The sequence below is a fragment of the Vigna umbellata genome, chromosome 11, assembly GCF_029865625.1.
Source record: "Vigna umbellata cultivar VRB3 chromosome 11, Vumbellata_1.0, whole genome shotgun sequence".
NCBI classification, from domain to species: domain Eukaryota; kingdom Viridiplantae; phylum Streptophyta; class Magnoliopsida; order Fabales; family Fabaceae; genus Vigna; species Vigna umbellata.
Genome location: NC_142175.1, coordinates 22497427 through 22511569, shown reverse-complemented (window position 1 = coordinate 22511569; position 14143 = coordinate 22497427). Strand labels below are relative to the sequence as shown.

Here is a 14143-nt window from a genome sequence, read left to right as displayed (position 1 = left end):
ATAATAATAATAATATTAATAATAATAATAGTAGTAGTAGTAATTGTATCAATAATAATATTAATAGTACTAATAATATATAATAACAATAATAATAATGGTGATATTATTAATAACTAGAATAATACTATTACTATTCTTATTAATAATAATAATATAATATTAATTTAATAATATTATTAAGTAATAATAATAATGTAATAATATATATATATATATATATATATATATATATATATATATATATTTATATTAATAATAATGATATATACAGTAATAATAATAATAGTAATTGTAATAATGGTAATAATAATAAAAATTGTAAGAATTATATATATAATAATAGTATTATATAATGATAGCATTATATAATATTAATATAATAATAGTAATAATAATAATAGTAATAATAATATTCTGAGTGACATTTTTGGAAATTAAAAACGATAGTGGGAATATTTATAAGTGATATTTTGTATGTCAAAGTAATAGGAATATTTTAAGAAATGGAATAGTTGTTGGATATGAAAAGACAACAAAACCAAAGAAACGAATAAGTTGTTGGTAAATTGATAATTTTCTCATATATTTATTTTGATTGTATCACATGTCAGTTTTAGACTTCGCCAAATGTCAGCATAAAATACAGTCACTTATCAATATTTTAAGTGTGTTGAAATTTCTTCTTTAGTTAATTTTGTTACTTTTGATTTTTTTGTTTGTTTTAGGCTTAAAAAGTTGTTTTTTGTGATGGTGTGAAGTGTATTATTGATAGATTGTACGATGCTTTAGTTTTCGTTGTGTTTGTTTTACCACCTTTCAATTCAATTCATGCAAAGCTCTCAACCCAATTGCATTTAACCAAAATGGAAGGAATGACACTTAGATAATCCATGCCAATAACATAATTAAAAAAAAAAATCACATTTAAAAGTGGTTGGAATGAAAACTTGAATTTTATGTGTTTCATCATGACAGATCACTTTTGTTTGATTTTATATAATTCAAGCAACTATTTTTCTCCATTTATGTAACGTTATTGTCTCTTGCCCTTTTTGGTGGCATGCCTAATATCAACTCCTACCTTGACAATAAAGTTTCAACATATAAAAACCACTGACTGAAACTCAAGAAATTGCAACGCTCTTATTCTTCAATGTAAGAAACGGTTCCTTAAGAATGATACTTTACGAGAAAATGTGATTGTTTACTGAGATAAGGTGTTTATGTAACCAGTGAAATAATACAATTTCTCTTTTTTCTTGATAGTAAGATATATCCCTTTGTGAAAGGCATTAAGTTAATATCTCTGAAAATGCAGAAATTAGTAAAGTGAGTTCTGTCTGTTTCAACAAAGTCTTTTCCACGCACAACCAGAGAATAGCAACTATGTATTATTGTTTTGTTTTGTGTTAGCAATGACATTTCAATTTTGCAACATAATATCATTTGCAGTTGGGTTTTCAATTTATGAATCAAAATTCAATGACAGTTGTTAATTGGTGTCTGTTGCTTGTGACTAGTATGATTGTAACTGCATATTGTGATGGAAATCTTAAATTCCGAAGAAAGCTTAAGAAAATCACAATTTCTTTCCCATATAAAATCACTACAGATAGACAATGCGTGTTGTAAGAAAATCATAATTTCAAAGCCAACAATGTAAACCATTCAGAAAAATTGTGCAGAGATTCAGATGTTATTGATGACTTGCAAAGAAGTATGCCAAGATTATCATTGATTCAGTGTTCCTCATAGCTTTAGTTTTCTTAGTCACAATTAGCAAAACATGTTTATAGCAGTAAGCTAGATTGATAGAAAAGGAGGGAGTGATGATATTTAGCAAGTGGTTTGTAAGTATACAAGGAAAAAGGAAAATGAGAGAAAAAGATTTTATCACTATATACAGTGGACAGGTGTTTCTTCAACTACATTGCATTTCAAAATTGTCTCTAATTTACATTCATCGTACATCCTAATGACCAACAATGTGAACATAAAATATGATCAAATGGTTAGATTTTCCTGAATGGCAATAAATGATCCTATAATCTTTCCACCCACATCTGGAAACTCATCCTGACCAGGAAGGGATCTTACCTTACCCTTTCTATCAACTTCTACAGGGTACTTGAGTAGATGCCCTTTCATCTCTGTTGCATCATTTGATGCATATTGTTTCCAGTTCTGTTCACCCATTGTTCTAATCCTCCTAACACATTCAATGCTCTCTGGTTCTGAAAAACAGTCTTCAATAGTACCTGTATGTTCTGCCCAAAGTGACATTCTATATCCATGGATCTTCATGGTATAGTTTAACAAAGAATAACAGTCAGTTCAGGAAATTTGTTAATTCACTTAAATATAAAAGTAACATACTGTCATAACACTATTATACTATTCTAGCTATTCACAACCCATATTCTTTCACTTCATGCATAACAAAACATCTATTAGTACATCAGAAGTTAAATAGAGTTCCTTCAAAAGTTATATTCATAAATGCATATTTGTAGAGAATTAGAGAAACCAAAGATGCTGGTTTTTTGGCTGGTTGCTTGAATTTAACTTCCCAAGAGTGAGATGTGGATTTTAGAAGCTAGTGTGTGGAATTACAACTTGTTATACCAGTACATGTAATGTATCAGAACTTCAACTACTGATTTTCCAATCATTTGCCATAAAGGCTTAAGAAAATATGAGAAGAAACAATGTAGTGACTTCAAAAAAGCTTACCTGCCCAAGTGGATAAAACTGTCTTCTTGCCCAGGTATGATAAGGTTGGTATGCACCCATTGCAATCTCAGTGTCCCTTGTTCCTTCCATAGAGCGCTGGTTGATGTTGGCAGACCCCAATATGACATATTCATCATCAACTATCATGCCTTTTGAATGAACATAAATCATGAATCGTCGATTGTTTCTACTAATTGCCTGGACAAAGAGAACCACCCCACAAGTTTACAGTTACATTCATTAAAAAGTGATTGCATGCCACAAAAACAGACCCTTTAAGATGCTTATAATGATAGTCAGAATATCTGTCCTAATTGTAAGACAACTTTTTACATGCTAACAAAACAATGCGTTATCTGGAATAAATATAAACTTTTCTTTTATTCATTGGTACCAGATTACTATAACTTTACACAAACTCAAAGTTTCATGACACCGTGCAAGTAGAAAAATGTAATTGAGAAGGGAAAGCATAGCATTCATACTTGTGGACTATTTGCTGCTGGAGGATTTCCAGACACAGTGACATTCTCATACACATCTACTGCCTCCCGATTGCCAAGACAGAAGAAGTTCAAATAGTCTTGTGGAGAGAATGCTCCTTCAAGCCCAACTTCAACCAAAGCCTTGTAAATTGTTTCATACATCATTTGCATTGTTTTGTGCTGAAATTATTAATGAAAGAAAAGAGTGTAAGAAATGCAAGAACCAAGTCCTTTAAGTTCCTATAATTAGCATTGCTTTTGGTCAATGTCAATTGGGGAATATTTTAGTAGACAAAAAAGTTCGGCAAAAAAAGAAATACCCCAACCATTAATGTTCCAAAAATAACCTTGATTGGTGTCAGCTTAAATAATTATAGTCAATGTTAATTAAAAACAATCTTTTGTCAATAATATCAATTAAAAAATTCCAGACAAACTATGACAGAAAATAGCATAAATCAAGATCGACCAAAGAAGATCATCAATACTAATATTTTTGAATTACTAACAATGGGTAGATATTTAAATAACTTTTTGCATTTGATTGTAATTGAAATACTTTATCCACACGAAAACATTTAAAATTTAATAACTTTGAATTGTCTTATCCAAACAAAACATGTATAAAATAAATCAATTTGAAACAAGATCAATTCAAAGTCAATGTACTTTAATATCTTAGTGAATTTCCCCATCTAACCACTAGGCAAGTGATTTTGATCAAAGTTTGTTTTTTTATGATGCCGAATGGCATGGTTGATCCATGCAGCTGCTTCAATGTAACAAGAAAAGGCTCAGTAGTCTGAAAAGGCAGCTACCTGCTGTAAAGCAGAAAGAATAGAAGAATAAAATGTAATACTGGTCTATGATTAAAATAGAGCTTATATGCAACTAAATGCCAGGGTGAACAATTACAAACCTAAATGAGATTTCAAACACTTCATAAAAGGAAAGCCAGAATAGAAGGCAGTTGAAAAGAGTATTTCTCATAGGCCCTTTCATTTCTACTAAACTAAAAATAATTAATACCATATTTTTTTAAAGCATTCTTACACTTTTTATTAAAAGTTAAAACAGTCAGACTAGTGACCAAGCCAGGATTCTTTTAGAGTATATTCAGGGGCTAGAAGTTGCATAACTACTATCAACTTAAAGGTTTTTCCAGCTTCATAATGTTTTAGTCATTTCTTCTTTTTTCTAATGACTAGAGAAATCAACAGGTCATCTGGGTGTTAAAAATCACGATTCATAGAGCAGGATTCCAGGTAGACAATATGAAAGTTCAATCAAACCCTTTTCAGATAAAAATTACTGGACTTTATCTTGTGAATTGAAGTATACCTGCCAAAATAGAATCCTTTGAGTGGCAGCACCTGTTGGAACACCCTCCGGCCACATTGGAATAACAATGTACACTGCAAATCTCTCATTTGCCCTTATCTTTGCAGCAATCTTCAGTGCAATTTCCATTGGAATTAAATTATTAGCACCTGCAGAAACACGGAAGTTTTAATGTCAAAAGGACATATTTGAAACAATCTAATCAACTTTGTTATTCCTCTTCACCCAGTCTGTGATAGAGAAAATCCACCAGGAGTGTAGTGGTGAGAAGTTCAAGTAATTTGCTAGAGGTTGTAGGTTCAAACCTCCTTTGCTATGTTGCCCAAGAAAAAGAGCAACTAAAAGATACAGTTGACATGTCATGAATGTATAAAAGGAACTAAACATTTGATAACACCTTGAAAAAACAGTTAGAAGAAGTTAAATATTCAATTATTAGCCTTCAAAGGAAACCACAGGGCTTGCCGTATATTTTAGTAAGCTTTGGCTACAAACAATTTAATAATATAGAAAAAATGTACCAGACTGTCTGCTATTATATACTCGTGTAATTTCCAGAGCCTTTGATCTATATAAAATGCTGCAAAATAACATATCATGGATTTGAAAGAAAGTGGTCTTTTTTCTTTTAGATGATTTGTAGATCATTCAATTTAATTAGTAAAATATAAATTATGCATGATGAATTTTCCCTTAGGATGCTTGATCCTTATACAAACTAATATACCATAACAGTTTATGCTCTTCAAAATCTTCAGCCAGTAAAAGAAGGAATTCTGGAAATAAAAGGCAAACATGAGAAAGAAGAGTTTCATACCAAGGTCTTTATATTGGCTCCAATTATATGAAGACCCAATGAAATATTGATTCTCAATATAAATGTAATGTTGTGCAGCACGAATGGCCTTTATATATGCTGTATGTATACTCATGTCAATCAGTACATTCTTCCCACATACCAGATTCTGCATGAACACAATAATATTTAACTATCCTTTCATCACACATAAGCTGACTCAAGTTTGATAATTTGAAATCTAGCATAAGAAAGAAAACTTAGAAACACTAAAACATTTCACTTACAACGCTTGATGCATCTTTTGGATCCTTCGGAAATCCCTTGACCGAATTTGAATCAATTGAACGGAATATCTGTATTCCAAAAGCAAGTATATTCAATGGTTTCCTTTAACTAGTGAAAATAAAAAAAAAAAATTAAACTGCTTCTAGAAATTCTAAATCAGATGCCATGATGCAGGATTATTATCCATTCAGTGCTAATCAACTGAGCACCTGAACATGCCATGATGCAGGATTATTATCCTCATCAAGATCAAGATCATCAGATGTACTGATAATATCTTTTATTCTGTCTAGCTTAAGTAATGCATCATCATATGAACTTGTAAGCTTTTTTATCCCTTTAGGTTTCGCAGCTCTTAACCAGCGCTCCTCAAAGTTGGTCAAAACATCATAAGCTGCTGGACCATCAATTTTAGAATGTAAGTCATGCCATGGCTCCCGTGGACAACCTCCAGTATTACCCTATCATTGTATAATCAACATCATCAGAACAATATGGTCTTCCAGCCACAAACTACGTTATAAAATTGGAACGTTTTTAGTTCTTAGCTACATACTTCCATTATTTTTTATTGCAAGGCTACAATAAGAGAATATCTGTCATGAATTTGAGGAAAATTTTAGATGTGTCAGAAATATGGAATAGATTTACATGTTCAAAGACCATCTATATAGCAACAACACATTATATTATAGAGTTGTCAAAGTCTATGCGTCAACCTGGCACATTATGTGTTTGAACTGGATTGAATTAAAAAACACTATAAATTTTGGCACGAGCCAAAATCACACTTGGCCTAGTAAGAATCCAGCTTACCCAGGTTGAACCTGTGGTGAGCCGGTGGCTCACCAACCATTAATAATTGTTTGGATGTTATCTAGAATTTTCATCTAGTGTTTGTGTTTGGTATGCATATTATATGATATTTAGAATTATTATTTACATGTATTATTTTGTTTTTAACATATGTCATGGTCAATATATGCATATTAATATCATGATATTTTTGTGAAGGTTATTCCGATAATTTGGAATTTGCTTCCAACTTTCATATTAGAAAAAAATAGATTGAAGTAAAAAAACACCAAAATTAAAAATTTGCAACTTTTAAATTGAGTGAGCCAATCTATTTAATCTACCAATACTAGTGGGCCAAACTCATATTTCTAAAGCTCACCAATGAGTGAGCTAGGTTGGTCCACCAAGTTACCAACTCTTGGTGGGTCAGGCCGGATAACCCATTTTGACAGCTCTTATTTATATGTGATGTTCTACATATGAGTGGCAATAATTTGGTTTCTTTGTTGTAATTTAGTTTCTTCAAGAACTACAAAAAAATGGAGTTATAGAACTTTGTGGCTTTAATTTAAGCATTTACTTTTGTTGCTTACGAAATGATTGATGGAAAAATCTAGTAATAATACAACCAAACAAATATACTACCGTGAAAGTAGGGTTGTGATAGTCATCCTTATGCAGTGTCTGCAGTGTCCTAAAGAGAGGATGGTAAGGATTATCATATCGCCCATCACACAAATCCAGTCCACCAATAAATGCCACAATTTTTCTTTTGTCATTTCCAGCATCAGCATCCACAATTACAGTTTTCTGATGATGTGTATATATTGTTCCAACTTCCTGATAATTAGAAAGAAAAAAATTATTTTGGAACTCTAAAACTGAAATTGTAGAAGTATGTGAACGTATATATACAGAGAACCAATGCAAAGATGCAGATATAGAAACAGCTACTGAAACTAAACCTTGTCATAAATTCTGACATTCATGACAAGAAGTTAGGCAAACTACCAAATGGAACCACCCCATCAGTAGTAGTATGTCCATCATAAAGTATACCGAACTGGAACAGGAGGAGATTGTTTAAAATCTTTTAAGACAATGAATCAACTGTTCCAGTAAATAAAAATATTTTAAATCATTGTAAAATCACCTTTTGTTTGGCCCAGCTATGTCGTTTTCCAGCAAAGCGAGGACAAAGCAGCACTTGCACAGAAGAGTGCTTGAAAAATCGTCTAGTTTCCTCATCATGAGTTGCCATTACACCATCCTGAATGTAAAACAGAATAAGTTTGCATAATTAAAATAAAATCATATCATAAAACTAAGATTTCAATGAAAAAACCAGAATTTGTTTAAGAGTCTTAAAATTAAAATAAAGTATACTTCATAAATCAAGCTAGAAATGTTATTAAACAAGGAAAAAATAATGACTTTGCAAGATCACATACCATATGGAAACAATCATTTAGATTAGGTCAATAGAAAGTTACCTATTGTTAGTATTACTTGAAGACAGATTAATTTTATATGGAAAAGAAAAACCACAAGCCAATATATATAAAGTCCCATATCCAACTGCAAACAGAGATTGATTTGAAGATAGCTCTGACCTATTTAGGCCCATGTCAGTCCATTGGAAAGACAAAAACAGAGCTTTTACTAAGTGGTACTGAACTATGACCAGAGTATGAAGAAAGCCGTTTCATCTCAAATGATACATGTTATAGAAAGAAGGAAGACAACAGAAAAGGAAACTATAAGTAGCATATTCTCAGAATTAACTAAGGACTACAAAATTACAAACAACAGATGAAAATAAAGTGTAGAATGAATGACAGTAATCCTTCAAAAATAATGAGATGCTGCGATTCTCCTAAAATTTAGAGTGCGGCTTCGAAGATGAATAGTGAACCCACTTGCCCTTGTTAAATATACAATCAACTCCTGGACAATTTTTACGTTCTTAAGTTTCTATTCACAATAACCAACATCAATCCAATTTTTTCCATCATTAGTTTCAAAGCTGTCACTTGTCACAATGAAAAAAATTCCAAAAGAAATAGAATGACTTAATTATGATAACAATATGCAGCAAAAACTTCCACATGCAGACATTTGCAAACCATGTTCTACATTGGATATCAGTTTCAAATTAATCCATTTGTAACACATACTTTCTTGTTCAACTGACTTGGAATGACTGCACACAATAAACCAAACACACCTAATCCTCCCCAAAACAGAAATACAGTAATAGGCAACGTAAAAGAAACATTACAAACCATTTTGTAACCAAGAATGCTTCTTGATGTAGGGTCATCCCATACAAGTAGAAGCACTCTGACTCCCTCCGATGACTTAGTCCTAAGAAGTTCACCCAGGGTGGAATCTGTTGCATTGTCAGCATCCCTTACCAACCTAACTTTGTGCCACACAGACCACCCCGTAATGTAAACCAATCTCTGAGCTGCACGTATGGCTTCAAAGATGTCATTCCAACACTTTCCATGATTGTAATACAAGCCATGGTTAAGCTTAACATTTGGTAGAGAACCACTTGGAACATGAGCATCTTGATATAGATTTACCATTCCACCTTTCCTCAATGGAAAATACGTGCCAGGAACCCCATGATATTCAGGACCAGCTCCAACTCCTTGATGATAAGTGATAAGTTTCTCTATTGGAATGTATTGAATGGATAATATCAAGATAGCACCTGGCTTACATGGCTTCCCACTGCTATTCAGAATAGGGTAGCTCCCTTGTATCTTTTCCCCTGAGTATATCTTTTCAGCTGGAATTGCCACAACACCAATGAGCTGCGAACCCACCACATCACTGTCCTTCACAACAAAATGAACTTCAGCTACATGATGTGCAACAGGAACATAGAAATGTTGCTCCCACACAGGGTTTTCACTATTGCTAATCACAAAAGTCCTCCCAATAACAGCATTAGACACAGAAACTGTTACATAAGGATCACTGGTAATCTTCCGGCTCACCGTTCCATCCACCTTGTTGACATTTACAGGCAACTTCCCAAATACATCTCCCAAAGTCTTGTGGAACATGTCCATGTTTGGAAGGTGTTTGGCTCGATGAACCCAAATATCTAAATTCCCATGCAGGAGCAGAACTGGCAGAGACGCTTTGTTCTGAATTGGGACAATCTGCAAGCTGTGATCACTCATTGAGTCATCAGATTGAACAGAAGGTCTAGTAGGGTCCTCTTTATCCAAATCTGAGGGGGAGTAGACAGAGAGTCCATAAAACTCATCTTTAAAGTAATTTGAAATTGAAGGGGATCGAGTCAACAATGGAAGTGCATTTGTGGTTTCAGACATCCTGACAATGCTCATGCGATCATCCAAAGGAGGGTAAATAGAAACGGCAGGAGGCTTATAACTATCACTACTTTGAGGTACTTCACCTCCTGTGTTACTCCATTCTGGAGGATCTTGGTGAGGGTAAGGATAAGTATTGGGTGATTGAGGCATAGAAAAGGCAAAGGAATCATGAGGTGGTGGTGGAGGATGAAGAGGAGGAGGGTATGTGTGGCTAGAATAGGGTGCTGAGGGTGGTGGAGAAGGTGGGGGGTATGAGTAGTTGAAGGTATCTGGAGCATTTGGTGGATATGGATATGGATATGGTGGTGGTGCATATGGATCAGGAGGAGGGTATGGAGGGGTGTTGCCAGGGTACAAATAAGGGTTTGGATACCCATATGGAGGTTGTGAAGACCCAGAATTGTCCATTGATGTTGAATTATCGGTTTAACTTCAAGATTTGATCTTTCATTCAAAAGGGTCACACCCCAGATGAATTTAGCCCAAGGGGAATTGATTGCACACAGACGACACAAGAAAACATTGAAAAGAAATGCTGAATTGAAACTGATCGCGTGAAGAATTATTGGGAAATTTTTGGATAATGTTGTTAATACAAATAGAAGGTGCACCAGAGAATTAAGGAAGTTCGGTGAAAAACAATAATTGTTTGAGGAAAGAGAGGGAAAGGTTTATGATTTCGAAGATTCGACGAGGAAGAAGAAGATGCATTACATTACATTGTATTGCAGGGTGTTGAAATGGATCTCTCAGCTTGGTCCCACTGATAACTTCTACCAAGTTAAGTTAAGGAACGCTTTTCTCTCTCTCCTTTTTTTTTTTCATACTTATTAATTGAGAATAATAAATTTAATATCTCCAAAATCAAAATATATTTAATTCTTTCTTTGTTTAATTGATATAAATGATTAAAAAAAATTAAAAATCTAAAATTAAATCTCATTTCTTAATTTCGGTATGAAACATAAAAGTCAAAGAGAGTATATTAAAATTTAAACTGAACGAATATTAGTCCAACAACATTTATTTCATAAAATAAAGAAAATTTATCTTAAGTTCAAAATCAATTTTGCATTAATATATTTAAAATGTGAGAACTGGACATAAAAACATTTAGCGTACATGTGTAACAATAAAGACCGTAAAAGGCTTAGTTATACTTAAAATTAAATGTCTTTAATAAATCTTAGCTACATCTAAAATACCATCAGTTTTTAAATTTAAAATTTATCCTACTATTTATTTTATTTAATTTTTCTCTTAATATAATTTTTTCAAATAATAATTCAAGTTGTTTTAATAAAAAATAATAAACTATAAAATAAATGACGTTAACTTTGATGCTTTTAAAAAAGTGAATTAAAATATTACATGAGCAGTCCTTTAACCGAGGACAAGAAGGAAAATAATGATTGGGTTTTGGAATGTTTGAAAGTAGCAAACAAAAAATATCTGATTCTGTGTAATATTTGTTGAATGTAAAAAGTCAAAAGTTCAGAAGTATTAGCAACGGAAATAACGTCCGTTACAGAAAACATAAACTATTTGTGCCTCAAACCGTCATAAATACTACTCCCATGTGTTACCATTGCCAATAACCAAGCTTTTGAATTAGATTATGTTTGATGGTATCTATGGTGATGAAAGGTTTCTTATGAGATTTTATTTAGTTCATTTGAAATTGAAATTCAACAATGTGTTTGTATATATGGTTTAGTTTTTATATATAATACTTTTTTAGAGAAAAATAAATTTTAGTTAAGTTTTTTATTCAGCTATATCTATAAAAAGAGTGAGAATTTAATATTTCTAAAGTAAAGTAAAAAAATTCACTACATTAAAATATCCTTTTTATTTGATTATTTATTGCGATAAAAAAATAATTGTTCTTCTTAATAACACTTTTAGCAATAAAATAAGATATAACTATTCCCTTGTATCAAATGTTTCACTAGAATATCCTCCTTGATGTATTTCTTACTTAAAACCAATTTTTAAATTAAAATTAAAACTGAAAGTAAAAATTATTTGTTAGTTTTTAAAATTTAAAAACTTTTAAAATAAAAGGTTTTTCAAAGAGCCTGTTTAGATGTTTAATATAAATGGTATTTAAAAATGATGAAGATTAACATTCTAAGTTATATTTTAAATATAAATTAAAGTTTCGTTTATTTTATTTCATTTTATAAATTCGTTATCTCTTTGAAATATTTGTAATCACATTTCCTTCATTTTTTTAGCGTTTAACTTTTATTTTATTTTTCTTTTATTTAGAATATAGTAGAAGACAATAGAATAGGACAATCTCGTTTTGTTATATATTTGTTTAAAGCATATTTTCCTTTCTTTAAAATTTTCAAAACTTTTTATTTTTAGATTTGTAAGACATGTGAAATATGAATTAGTTAATAAATTCTTCCTAGTATGCCTAATTTAATTTAATTTTTTATAAAAGAAAGTATTAAACTAATAGAATAATCGATTTGACCAGCATAAAATTTTTGGTCTGAGCTACATGAAGTAGAGCTAAAAAAGATTAAAATGTTCCAACTGAAAAAAAATCACAAACGCTAAAATATCTAGTGAACTTTTTTTCAAACATGAAAAAATATTAAGTTTTTAGATATATTATTGAACATATGAACAATAATTAATAAAAACATGAAAACTTCACTTGAAATCAATTTTAGTCTTAAATTTTCTTGTCTCAACGTTCGATTTAAATCGGTCTATTTCAACTTTCAACCTATGTCCACCAGACTCGACCTTCAACTCATAACAATCCGGTCCAACCTTAGATCCATGACAACCCATTTTTACCCATGAACCAACCTCAACTCGACAACCTTCAACCTTTCATGATCATTATTTCAAATTCCATGTGCAATCTTTGTGCCATAAATCCTAAATTTGGTGTAGTCATATGTACGAATGTATTCTCAAAATGGGTGATTAATATGTTATTGTTGTCTTTCTCACTTGGTTTACTTAAAAACTTATAATAATGGAGTAGTGTTTTGGAAGATTAAATTGGAAAAGAGGAGGAAAAATGATGGACTTAAGGGGCCTGAAAGTGTCAACTTTTGGTCCAATTCACTTTCTTCTCCCTTTATCTTCTTTGTGGCAATAAATATGAACATGTTAGGTTTTGCTCTTCTTTACTTTTGGTTGTGGAGTGATGTTTATACATTCATTAACCTATTATGATTTGTGACATTAATATTGGAATTAAATTTATAAATGTCTAAGTTATAAATAAGCATATCAAGAATATTGTACATATTATGATTATTGACACTAATTTTAGAATTGAATTTATAAATGTCTAAGTTATAAATAAGCATATCAAGAATATTGGACATATTATGATTTGTGACACTAATATTAAAATTAAATTTATAAATGTATAAGTTATAAATAAGCATAACAAGCATATTGTACATATTATCATTTGTAACACTAATGTTGTAATTGAATTTATAAATGTCTAAATTATAAAATAAACATAATATGAATAATGTACCAGGATAGACTCAATTCAAGATTATGTGATATTAAAATAATAATAATAAGGCTTAATACCTCTTTTGGTCCCTCTTTAGGGGGGCAATGTTCAAGTCCGTCCTACATTTTTTAAAAAGTTCAATGTGGTCCCAACTTGTGAAAAAAGTGTGCAATTAAATCCTTTTTGGTCACGGCGTTAATTTTTTAATGGTACAGCTAACAACGTGGACAAAACATAATTACGTGTCTAGTTTATGTCATTACGTGGAAGTGACGTGTAAAATTTAAATTTTAAAAAAAAATATTTTGACAGAGAATAGAGCTACTTGCTTGCGTTGAAGATGGGCCAAGCCCAAACCCCTCTTAGGGTTTCCTCCGTGAGAATGAGCAAGAGAAGGGAGGCCTTTAGGAGGTGGCAAGGTGACCTGCCGCGAGTTAAGGTGTTGGTCGTTTGGCCTCCCGAGAAGAACGAGAAGCAGGCCGGAGACACCATGTCTCCAGCGACGGTAAGCTTGGTGGTGGTTTGGGGTTTGGGCTTTGGGTTTGGGGTCGCGGTCACAGTCATGGCGCAAGGGTTTGGGGTCGCGGTCACGCGACTTACAACAGTGTGCTGGCGACGGTAAGCTGGGTGGTGAGCGACGGCGATGGGAGCTTCACGGTTGCGGTGGAGACATGATGTGGATGGGGGTTGGGATGGCTAGTTTAGAGTTTGCCAACTAAGTGGAAATTGGGAGATTGGGGATGTATTCTTGGGTTGAATGTACTGAATTTGAGGGATTTGTTTGTGCTTTGATCCGTTTTTTTGTGCAGATGAAAGAAAATCTTGAGATTAGATGAAG

General features: G+C 32.1%; 1 protein-coding gene across 1 annotated transcript; it reads right to left on the bottom strand.

Annotated features, from left to right (window-relative positions):
* Window positions 1-1811: 1811 nt before the first annotated feature.
* LOC124845450 (phospholipase D gamma 1-like) lies at window positions 1812-10550 on the bottom strand. Its single transcript, XM_047322552.2, has 10 exons — window positions 8730-10550; window positions 7598-7714; window positions 7090-7284; window positions 5856-6107; window positions 5646-5714; window positions 5380-5527; window positions 4563-4711; window positions 3222-3401; window positions 2737-2934; window positions 1812-2301 (listed from the first exon to the last, which is right to left on the bottom strand). Exons 1-10 carry the CDS (start codon window positions 10206-10208, stop codon window positions 2008-2010), a joined length of 3081 nt encoding a protein of 1026 aa, XP_047178508.1. The 5' UTR covers window positions 10209-10550; the 3' UTR covers window positions 1812-2007.
* Window positions 10551-14143: the final 3593 nt, after the last annotated feature.